At 38.8% G+C, this 12224-nt stretch overlaps 1 protein-coding gene across 7 annotated transcripts in view; it reads right to left on the bottom strand.

Moving 5' to 3' along the window:
* Hibch (3-hydroxyisobutyryl-CoA hydrolase) overlaps window positions 1–12224 on the bottom strand; it is a 102064-nt gene that overhangs the window by 21108 nt on the left and 68732 nt on the right. For 6 of the 7 annotated variants that reach the window (XM_074071270.1, XM_020179890.2, XM_020179891.2 and 3 more), the window contains 2 exons: window positions 6580–6699; window positions 2538–2571 (listed from right to left, as the gene is read on the bottom strand). In XM_074071270.1, the coding sequence (XP_073927371.1) occupies window positions 2538–2571; window positions 6580–6699 (154 nt within the window). Of the gene's footprint in view, window positions 1–2537; window positions 2572–5104; window positions 5189–6579; window positions 6700–12224 lie in introns of those variants that run through there. The other variant, XM_074071272.1, reaches the window with a different exon arrangement.

The raw sequence follows: 12224 nt of genomic DNA on the forward strand, positions 1-12224 counted from the left end.
AAAATATCAGACCACTGTAAGGTTTATCATGAAACCTTTTACTTCTCCTTTTTCAGTGCAGTCATCACTTGTTGTAGCTACATAATATTCCCATAGGATTTAGTGTGAGGTAATCTGTAACCTCTTAAAAATAGAAAAGAGTAATGCCCATTTTCTGGTTGTAATACCATAGTTCTGGTTTATACTATATTTATACAAATGTTATTTGGAAAGTGGGTGGAGGGTATGCAGGATCTCTATATTATTTCTTACAAATATATATGACTCTACAATTATCTAAAAAAGTTTTAAAAGTATAGTTGTGGGTAGCAAATTTCTTTAATTGATTTTTTATTGTGCTAGGTGGGAGTACATTGTGGCATTTACAAAATTCTTACAATATATCAAATATATCATACTTGAATTCACCCCCTCCATCATTCTCCTTTATCCTCCTCTGCCCCATTCCTGGAACAGTTTTAACAGGTATCTTTTTTTCCATTTATATATATGTATATATAGTATTTGCACTATATTCACCCTCCCATGCCCTTTCCTCACCTCCTCACCCCTCCCACTGGAACCAATCCGCCCCCTGCCCTGACCCCAGGACATGTTCTGCCCTCCTGTTATCCAATTTTGAAAGAGGAAAAAAAAAGTGACATTTTTGTTTAAAGTAATTAATTACACAGGGAGTTTCCTTGTGACATTTCCATGTGTATATTTATTATAACCCTAATTGATTCATCTCCTCTATTTCAACCACACTTAAAATATCCGTAATTTTAGTGAAGAATGGAAATCTTAAATACATAAACTATACTGATAACTGGAAAAAGCTAACTTAAGCATTAAAAGGTTAAAGCAGCAACAGCCTGGAAACCAAGGAGAAGGCTACATGGGCAGGAAGGGAAGGAAGCTTTATACGCAATTAAATCCAGATATTAGAGAGATGTTTTGCTTTTATTTTGTTCTGTTTTTGAGATGGAGTCTCTCTACATTTCTCAGGCTGGTCTCAAACTGGTGGATTCATCTAGTTCTTCTGCTTCTGCCTCCCAAGTAGCTGAGACTACAGGTTGTTACCACCATACCCAACTTCACACAGGAGGTTTTTAAGGTTTGGCTGTCTACTATGGTGTTTTGATCTCTAACCAATTTGAATTTTATATTCCACAGATACTGAAAACTACAAACACTCCTGGGTCATTCTTTCCATGAGAATCTCTTCCCCTTTAAGCCTTCTGTCCAGTACTATCTACCTCCTTCAGATTCCACTGAAGGATGATAGAAAAGAAATACTAACCTAATCTTGTGTGCTGTTTTTCTTTTAAGCTAACAAAACATTTTTCTTAGAATAGATATAACTTAAATTCTTGCAATGTGGGCAGCTCAGGTTTTTCAGGTCTCCTGAGATACCCACTCAAGCTCCATTTGGTAGCTACTGAGCTCTACTAAGATAATCCATCCATTCTATAACAAGAAAGGGGTTTATTCTAGATGTTAGGAGTAAGAATGTTTAACAGCCATTTCCCTAATCTGCTAACTTATTTTATCTGATTTGCTAACATATTTTTATAGTTAGCAAACTGGAGCAAGAACACTAAACAGTTTTACCCAGAACAGATGTTCTTTCTGAATAAAGACTATGCTAAAAGAGTATGTACTATATTAAAACAATTAATAAAACATAAGAAAATTGGCCAGGCATGTTAATGCATGCTTGTAATCCCAGCACCCAGAGGTAGAATGGAGTTCAAGGCCAGCCTGAGCTATATAATGAGATCCTGTCTCAACAAGCCAAGAGCTGGGGGGGAGATCAGTAGTAGAGTAACTTGCTTAGCATGTGCAAAGCTCTGAGTTCAATCCCCAGTAACACACACACACACACACACACACACACACACACACACACACACACAGATAAGCAAAATACATGCAGAAAAAAACAACTCAATTTATACAACAAATAACAGCTCTTTATAGAGATAAAGACTGTCCATAAAAAAAAAGAACTGTTGCAAGTTTGCTAGAGAAAGAAAAATCATTTAATTTACTTTTTTTTCTAAGTATGCTGACACTGGAGATGATAAGCAAAAATGGACAGTATAATGTACTATGTTTTTCTCAGCAATGTCTAACTGCTCAGAAACAGGCAAAGAGGTAGACGGTAGGGTTTGACCATTGTTCACTGTCCCAGGACAGTACAAAAGAGGGGAAAGGGAAGAATAGAGACTTTTTAGTGGGAAATAAATGCACCTTTCCAAAATCTTGGCAGGCTGAATTCAGAAGCTTCCAAGTCAGCCCATATCACTGCAGAAGCAGGACTGCCTCTTACATAGAAATTAGGGAGCAGAGACCAACTTGTACGAATTTTAAGAATAATATTAGTGTCAAAGACTGATTTTCTTATATTCCAGATGGTTGTATTTTACAAAACACACACACACCCTTTGCAATCTTTATGAAAGTTTAATGTTACTAATAAAACTGCAACCTATAATGTTATGCTCACAAATTGTTTCCCCAACAGCCAAGAAGGAAATGTGTTTGTCACTTACCAGCTCTAACACCTTCATGAAAGTCATGACCTTCCTGAAAGAAAATAGAGATTAAATGGGTAATTTCTAGGCATCCTTACTCCTGACGATCTTCTCTCTTCCCCCATCAACTTCAGCCTCACTTCCATAACCACAATCTGAGCCATGACATTCAGAGCTTGGCCCACCTCTTATCCCTACTTTCTGATCACCACCTCCTAATCTTTTTCATTCAGGTATGTCTGCTGCTACACACTCTTGATCCTTAAGAGGTCTGCTGATCCTGTGACTGCCTCTCCTCACTTGTGCTGGCTTCTCTTTCCTTTTCACCCAGTCCAGTTTCCCCAGGCCATTAATATGGTCACTTTCACTGGGAAGACTCAAATCCTTTCTCTCTTATACTGTCCTTACAAATTCCTCACAACAGCTGAGCCCTCCATCTTAATCTTGCTGTAGAAAATCATACAACTGTGAGTGATTTCATTTAAAATTAGGGCATGGAATCCACGATCTCTCCTCTACTTCCCAAGGTATTTTCTGCTTTCTCAGCCTCTACCCCAGTGAATACTCTCATTCTCATCTAATGGTTTACCATCCTTCATTTAACAAAGCCCTCTGACAAGAACTTTCTTATATTCACACCATTAAAACACCTGCAGCCAACTATGGCACTATATCTGCCTTCTCTTCTTGACTGGGGAAGAAAGGACCATTCCTCTTGCAGGGCCCTGCATTCCAGTTCATATTCCCTTTAACCCTCTCAGGAGCCTTACATGAGGTCATCCACTTCTCTGTTCTCCTGGTGTCATCAATGGAGTCAGCATAACTGAGTGGCTGAGTACAGCCAGTTCAAATATGTGAATTCATGTCCTGGTTCTACTACATGGTGACTGTTGCCTTGGCTAGTAATTCTTCTAATGCCCAGTTTCCTTCCTTCTGTGAAATGGCAATACATCCATCATAGGATTATTTTAATCCACATCCCAGCACAGTGTCTGGCATGGACTAAGTATTTGCTATTATTATCATTAATATAATCTCTTCTTTATTGGATCATTCCCAATCATTTATAAACATGCTCTAATATCTTCCATCTTACAAAATAAAATGAGAATCCGAATATCTACCTATTTCTGTTTCAAGAAGAAAAAGTTGTATACACATTTTTTCTCTACCTCTACATATCCTATCTACTCATTTCCTCTCCAATTTATTGCACTGTAAGGTCTATCTCCACCATTTCTTTGACATTGCTTGCCAAAACCACCTATGGCTTCAGTGTCACCATATTCAAATGATATTTCTCAAGTTCATCTGCCGGACCTTTTGGCAGTACTTGAAAGAGTTCATTATACTCTACACCTTCAAACACTTTTTTCAGTGATGGTGATTAAGATCAGGGCTTCATATGCTAGGCAAATAATCTACTTGTGAGCTACACCCCAGTTCAAACATTCCTCTCTTGCTTGTGTGACAGCCTATTCTCCTGGCTCTACTTCTTGTGCTTTTTTTTTTTTTCCCCTCTTCCTACTGTACTTTCTGTACCTCAACCCAATATGGTAGATTTTCTTGGGGTCCAAAACTGGGCTCTTCCATTTTCTTTCTATGTGACCCTACCCATTCAGTGCTCAACACGTCAGCCTGAGTGATGGAATCTGTTAAATGTGAGATTATAGCACTCTTCTGCTCAAAACCATCTCGTGCCTTCCCATTTTCATCAGAACGAAAGCCGAAGTCCTTAAATCTTTAAGGTTCTGTGTGCTCCACAAGGCCCTTTCCTGTGCCTCATCTCTCACTCACTACCACATGCCCTCCACACCTCCCATGTGGCCTCTTTGCTCTTCCTAGCACAGCCATGCACATTCCTGCCTTAGAGCTTTGCACTTTCAGTTTTCCTTGCCTGGGATGCTGTTTCTCCAGATATCTGCCAGGCTTGCTTCCTCACTTCCTTTAGGTCTTCACTCAGAAAACAGTTCAGTTAGATCTTCACTGGTCATCCCATCTACAATTCAACCCCTCCCCATCACTTTATGTTCTCTTCCTTCCTGGCTTTATTTTTCTCCTTTAATATTTACAATCAGATGATACATATTTCTGTATTTATCTTATTAACAAGTCTATTTCCCCACTCTAAGATAAATTCCACCAGGACAGGGATTTTGTCTACCTATGGTTAGCATCAGTAACACATTTATTTGTAGAGTAAATAGATTCCCAAAGGTTTTGTTTTTTTAAAGGGGTGTTACTGTCGTTCAGATTTAAATCTGTAGCCCATATCTGTAAGCTCCAACTGCTAACACCTCCTTTCCCTCCTTATCCATCACCACATCCTATCAATTCTATCTCCTACATTTGTCCCAAATCCATTTCCTTCTCTCTATTCTAAATCCCTCCTAGTTTGCACCTGGATCACTACACTATACTCTTATCTGATCTCCATATCTTCTCTTGAACCCCTCCGACACTATCTCCACCTAGCAACCTACTTAAAACAAATGAAATCAAATGAAAAATTAAGTCATCCTCTGCTAAAAACCAACAGGCTATTCAAAATTCTCATGTCTCAGCCAGGCATTGATGGATCATACCTGTAATCCTAGCTACTTGGGAGGCAGAGATCAGGAGGATTGAGATTCAAAGCCAGCCTGGGCAAATAGTTTGCAAGACTCTATCTTGAAAAAAAAAAAAAAACACAAATAAGGTCTGATGGAGTGATTCAAGTGGGAGAGCACCTTCCTAGCAAGTGTGAGCCCCGAGTTCAAACCCTAGTGCCACACACACACAAAAATTCTTATTCTTTGTCACACGTGAGGTTACCTTTGCCTTGCCAGCTCCCTCCTGTCCCTGTGTCATTCTTTTATTTCCAATCCTATATGGTTTGTTTAGAGCATTTACTATATTTATAGTTATTTTGTTGTTATTCAGCAGACTAACTCAATGAAAACAAAGGATTGTGTCTCCTTATTCAATAAACAAACACAATGCCTACTACACAGTAACATTTGGGAAGGGAGGGAGGTGGATCAATCTATGTAAGGAGCCCACTGGAAGTACAGTGAAAAACATGGATTCTGTCAGGTATACAGGCTACTAGCCAAAACACCATCTGGTTTCGCATGCCTCGTTTCTGCACAATCTCAGGCAGGTTATTTCTCTATGCCACAATTTTCTCATCTGTAAAGTGGGGATAATAGTATACATCTTTCCAGAGTCTGTGTCAGACTTAATGGAGTGCTCTGCAGAGCACCTGCTCACAATAAATACTTAAGGGACTTCAGCTGCCCTTGACATCCTCCAAGGAATGACTTTGAAAGCTTTAAAGACTAAAAGAGCTTTATTTCTAATTAGATGATCTTCTTTCTATATCTTAATAACTATTTTAAGGCACCAAGTTCATTAGGAATGTCTGACTTCTGGTTAACCAAATATTCCCTTTTGACCTTAAATTTATTAATCTAAAGAATATGATGCTTTTTAAGGATCCTCTGAACATGTAGGATTATTCTGCCTTTAAAAAGTTTATCATATGGAAAAAGAAGTATGACTCTGAAATGCTTCATGAAATCAACATTCCCTGCAATTAGTAATTATATTTACAATGGAACTTTTAATGCTAATCTATCAATGAAAACACGTGCAGACTAATGACTTCCATTTGTATACAAATGGAAGTATATATACATATATGCCTGCTTATAAGTAATATTCCTTTTTACCAATGATGAAACTCATATTTTTTGTTTCTTGTCCAAGGTCATAGGCTTATACCTGATAAATGGTTAGTTTCTATTCTGAATTCCACATGAAGTTAGAGGCCTTCATACACTTATAGACAAATATAACTGATATTTCATAAAGGCTTCACAATAATCTGGGTGGCAATATTTCTAAACATGTAAAGCTAACTGGCCTGTTTGTTTTCATAAAAAAGATTTGCAGGCAATTTTAAGTTTTTGTTTATCCTTTTCAGTATTTTACATGTTCTACAATGAAGATATATTACTTTCCTAACTAGAAAACAATATATTTTTCTAGAAAACAACATATTTTTTAAAAATCTTACCATACATGCTTGACTTAGTCGATATTCCATAGTTAATACTTCCTGCAAGGTCTTTGAAGACCCCTCCATGAGTTGCCTTAGTGTGATCTTTAGGGATGTTGGAGACATCTTGTTAATGACCTTTGGAAAAAAAATTAGTAGTTGTATCCCAACAGTTCATTTATTGACTATAATAAAGTAGCTGAATTTCTACATAGGTCATAGTAAAATATGCTCTTTAAAGTTACTCTGTTAGGTTAAAGTCTCATAAAAGATAATACCTTAGTCTCATCCTGCCACAGCACCAAACAAATGCTTTCTAATCGGTACAAAAAAGAAAAAAGATCATTCCACACAAGTGAATTCTTTACCTATAACTTTAAAAAAAAAATCTGTATTTGGAGTTTGCCTGGCGTAAATTATAATCTCAACTAGTTAAGTCAGCAGCGATTATGCCTAAATGAAGTTAATACACACATTACACATCACTGACAGGTACAGAGAACACTTTATCTTACAAAGTAAAGAAAGTGAAAGAACAGAAAGGCAGTAGTCTTCACTTCCCACCACATGACTCTGGAGAAGTGTCTTACTGAATTGAGCTCTTTACTTATAAATAAATCTACTTACCTTGGAAGAAAACAACTTCTGTTACTATGAGGTACTTTTCCATAGTATTTAAATATTTAACAGAATAAAAATGATGTACCTGACTCCTTGACTACATCACTGTTCTACCTGTTTTGAATTTAAATATTCTATTGCTAGTGTTCCACAACATGTTTATGATTGTGAACTCCTGGCTGATGCAAGAGGCCCACTACATGCTGTGTACATCTGATGCCTGTGCTTTCCATTATATTGCAGCATAATTTTAGGCTTCTTATTGAATGACTATCTCAAAAGTTTAAATTTTACTTTATGAGTTCAAGGAATTCCCTATTTCAAGATTCCATGTTCTAGAATAGAGGACCCAGATATGAAGCCACACAACTATAACCAACTTGTCTTTGACAAAGGAGCTAAAAATATACGATGGAGAAATAGCAGCCTCTTCAACAAAAACTGCTGGGAAAACTGGTTAGTAGTCTGCAAAAAACTGAAACTAGATCCATGTATATCACCCTATACCAAGATTAACTCAAAATGGATCAAGGATCTTAATATCTGACCACAAACTCTAAAGTTGATACAGGAAAGAGCAGAAAATACTCTGGAGTTCGTAGAACTTTCTCAATGAAACCCCAGCAGCACAGCAACTAAGAGATAGCATAGATAAATGGGACCTCATAAAACTAAAAAGCTTCTGCTCATCAAAAGAAATGGTCTCTAAACTGAAGAGAACACACACAGAGTGGGAGAAAATATTTGCCAGCTATACATCAAAGGACTGATAACCAGAATATATAGGGAACTTAAAAAACTAAATTCTCACAAAACTAATGAACCAATAAAGAAATGGGCAAGTGAACTAAACAAATTTCTCAAAAGAAGAAATTCAAATGGCCAAAAAACACATGAAAAAATGCTCACCATCTCTAGCAATAAGGGAAATGCAAATTAAAACCACACTAAGATTCCACCTCACCCCTGTTAGAATAGCCATCATTAGCAACACCACCAACAACAGGTGTTGGCGAGGATGCGGGGGAAAAAGGAACCCTCTTACACTGTTGGTGGGAATGTAAACTAGTACAACCACTCTGGAAAAAAATTTGGAGGCTACTTAAAAATCTAAACATTGATCTACCATTTGATCCAGCAATACTACTCTTGGGGATATACCCAAAAGACTGTGACACAGGTTACTCCAGAGGCACCTGCACACCCATGTTTATTGCGGCACTATTCACAATAGCTAAGTTATGGAAACAGCCAAGATGCCCCACCACTGATGAATGGATTAAGAAAATGTGGTATCTATACACAATGGAATTTTATGCAGCCATGAAGAAGAACGAAATGTTATCATTCACTGGTAAATGGATGGAATTGGAGAACATCATTCTGAGTGAGCCTGGACCAAAAGACCAAAACTCGTATGTTCTCCCTCATATGTGGACATTAGATCAAGGGTAAACACAACAATGGGATTGGACTTTGAGCACATGATAAAAGCTTTAGCATACAAGGGAGGGGTGAGGATAGGTAAGACACCAAAAAAATTAGCTAGCGTTTGTGGCCCTTAACGCAGAGAAACTAAAGCAGATACCTTAAAAGCAACTGAGGCCAACAGGAAAAGGGGACCAGGAACTAGAGAAAAGGTTAGATCAAAAAGAATTAACCTAGAAGGTAACACACACGCACAGGAAATTAATGTGAGTCAACGCCCTGTATAGTTATCCTTATCTCAACCAGCAAAAACCCTTGTTCCTTCCTATTATTGCTTATACTCTCTCTTCAACAAAATTAGAAATAAGGGCAAAATAGTTTATGGTGGGTATTGAGGGGGTGGGGGGGAGAGGGAGGGGGCGGAGTGGGTGGTAAGGGAGGGGGTGGGGGCAGGGGGGAGAAATGACCCAAGCCTTGTATGCACATATGAATTAAAAAAAAAAAAGATTCCATGTTCTAGGGGCCAGGCATGGTGGCACACACCTGTAATCCCAGCTCTCAGGAGGTGGAGATTGGGAGGAATGCAGATCGAGACCAGCCCAGGCAATGAGTTAGCAAGACCCCATTTCAACAAACAAGCTGGGCAAGGTGGTGCACATCTGTGGTCGCAGGTATGGGGAGGCATAGGTAAGAGGATCACAGTCTGAGGCTGGACCCAGGCAAAAGCATGAGACCCAATCTGAAAAATAACTAAAGCAAAAAAGGGCTGGGATCATAGCGCAAGTGGTAGAGCGCCTGCCTAGCAAGCATGAGGCCCTGAGTTCAAAACCCCAATACCATCCTCCAACCCCGAAAATGATTCCATGTTCTTTGCAGCATCCTGAGTCTGGCAAACAGATTCAAGGAAGAGACTGAGTGGGTAGAACAGTATGTTCCTTAGCACTACCAGAACTGATGCTAGAAAAGCTTAGGGAAGATCAGTAACAACTTGCAGCCACTGTGCTGCTGAAGGGAAAACAAACAAGTAAGGGTTTTTATGGACGGTTCTTCAAAGGAATTCAGTCTTCTGAGCAAGGCACTTTATGGACATGAGCCCACAGACTGGCCCTGAAAGCAACCCTACTTCATGTTCCTGATTCTCTGGTTGCAGACTATGAAGATGAAGACTTCTGCACAGCAGCCTGCACACTGCTAAGGACTTTCCTTTTGCTAGCAGACCACAGGTTCATTTTGCTGAAAGATCCACTAATAATCTTTAGTGGGAGCAAAACCCCCATCATCTCAGGTGAAAACTTGGAAGAACCTCATTCACATTGCTAAAAGGTATATTTATGGGAACAACATAGCCACCTTTTGGCTTTTCTAATCTGCAAGGTGACAAAAGCTGCAATTCCCTTACCAACAGTGTTATAGTGGGTGAGCCACAGTTATTCCTCAGCACTACCCATTATAGTTCACTGCTTATGGTTTCTGTATCTTGGTTCCAGCTGGATTTTTAAAAACAAAAAATAGTCTCTTGTTATACTTTCTCTGCTGACTGACTACCAATTAATTTCACAAAAACAAAGGCCACTCAGAGGCCCCATTTATCCATGCTTGTCACACATACACAAATATGGGAAGAAAACCTCATTCAAAGTGTTCTGTTCATTCAGACATCTCATTAAATATTAACTATCAAAAGATATCTTTGTATGAGATATCAAGGAAGAAAATGGTATACTCACAACCCAAGGGTCCTTAGTTTCCAGCAACTCTGTATGCTGGCAATTTAGCATAAAGATTAACATCCTGCTTCCTGGATAACTGATCATGTCCTTGTTTGTAAAATGGTGATACTATTGCTTGCCTCACAGACAGCAAGGTAGTACAGATAGTACAATCTGTCAGAAACCTAGCAAAACTGGGAAAAGAAGGAATATTTACTGAGCACATTTATCTCAGCTCTCAGAGTAGCACTTTAACATGCTCAATCACACTATGGAAAAGAGGTGGTATGTCCCTTTTATAGATGAGGAAGCAGGCCCTGACATGAATTATCCAAGGTCACAAAGAAAGGCAAAGAGCTGGAATCCAAAGTCTACCTCCTTTAACTATGCAGAGCTATAAATGTGTCAGAAAATGTCAACGGCTGAAAAGAAGTCAATAAGCAAAAGGATGGGAAAGAGGACACCACATCAGGTAAAAGAAGTGACCTAGAACTTTTTTGGGTAATTTTGATGGCAAGGAGAAAGACAAAGTAAGGTAACTTGAGGGGAAACAGGGGCAAAGGCAGACTTTTAAACCTTTTTTTTAGGGGTAAAAGAATAGAAAATAAGATGTTCTAGTAACTCAAGAAGGTAAAATTGAAGATACTGAAAAGGGAAATGACTAATACAGTTAACTCATAGTGGATGGAATGAGAGCACAGATGGGGATGTTTCCCTTGGCAAAGAAGTAAGAAACGTGTTAGAGGAATCAAAGAGAATATGAAGAGAGCTCACAGAGCTCATATGCTATTGCTTCAATCATTAAGAAGGGAACACACCAATATTTTGGAAAATTTGATTAATGATTAGGACTTAGATTATTATGCAGAAATGCATATTGATTCAATTCTGTACTCACATAACTTTTTTTTACTTGTGAGAGAGTGGTCAGTGTTCCAATTTACCTGACCCTTCAAAGATTAGTTGTCTCCAGGTTACTCCAGAGGCACCTGCACACCCATGTTTATTGCAGCACTATTCACAATAGCCAAGTTATGGAAACAGCCAAGATGCCCCACCACTGACGAATGGATTAAGAAAATGTGGTATCTATACACAATGGAATTTTATGCAGCCATGAAGAAGAACGAAATGTTATCATTCGCTGGTAAATGGATGGAATTGGAGAACATCATTCTGAGTGAGGTTAGCCTGGACCAAAAGACCAAAAATCGTATGTTCTCCCTCATATGTGGACATTAGATCAAGGGCAAACACAACAATGGGATTAGACTATGAGCACATGATAAAAGCGAGAGCACACAAGGGAGGGGTGAGGATAGGTAAGACACCTAAAAAACTAGCTAGCATTTGTTGCCCTTAACACAGAGAAACTAAAGCAGGTACCTTAAAAGCAACTGAGGCCAATAGGAAAAGGGGAACAGGTACTAGAGAAAAGGTTAGATCAAAAAGAATTAACCTAGAAGGTAACACCCACGCACAGGAAATCAATGTGAGTCAATGCCCTGTATAGCTATCCTTATCTCAACCAGCAAAACCCCTTGTTCCTTCCTGTTATTGCTTATACTCTCTCTACAACAAAATTAGAAATAAGGGCGAAATAGTTTCTGCTGGGTATTGAGGGGATGGGGGGGAGAGGAAGGGGGCGGAGTGGGTGGTAAGGGAGGGGGTGGGGGCAGGGGGGAGAAATGAACCAAGCCTTGTATGCACATATGAATAATAAAAGAAAAAGAAAAAAAATTAGTTGTCTCCTATATGTTGAAGAGTCAGCTTCTTTTTTCTTTATCAAATGATCTGCATTGTAACCTCAATCCTACACATGCCACAGAGCATCTGCTATGTATTGACACTTCAGGAGAGGCAATAGTCATGGCCCTTTCACACAGAGCATTAAGGCACTACAAC

Source organism: Castor canadensis, chromosome 4, assembly GCF_047511655.1.
Source record: "Castor canadensis chromosome 4, mCasCan1.hap1v2, whole genome shotgun sequence".
Lineage (NCBI taxonomy): Eukaryota > Metazoa > Chordata > Mammalia > Rodentia > Castoridae > Castor > Castor canadensis.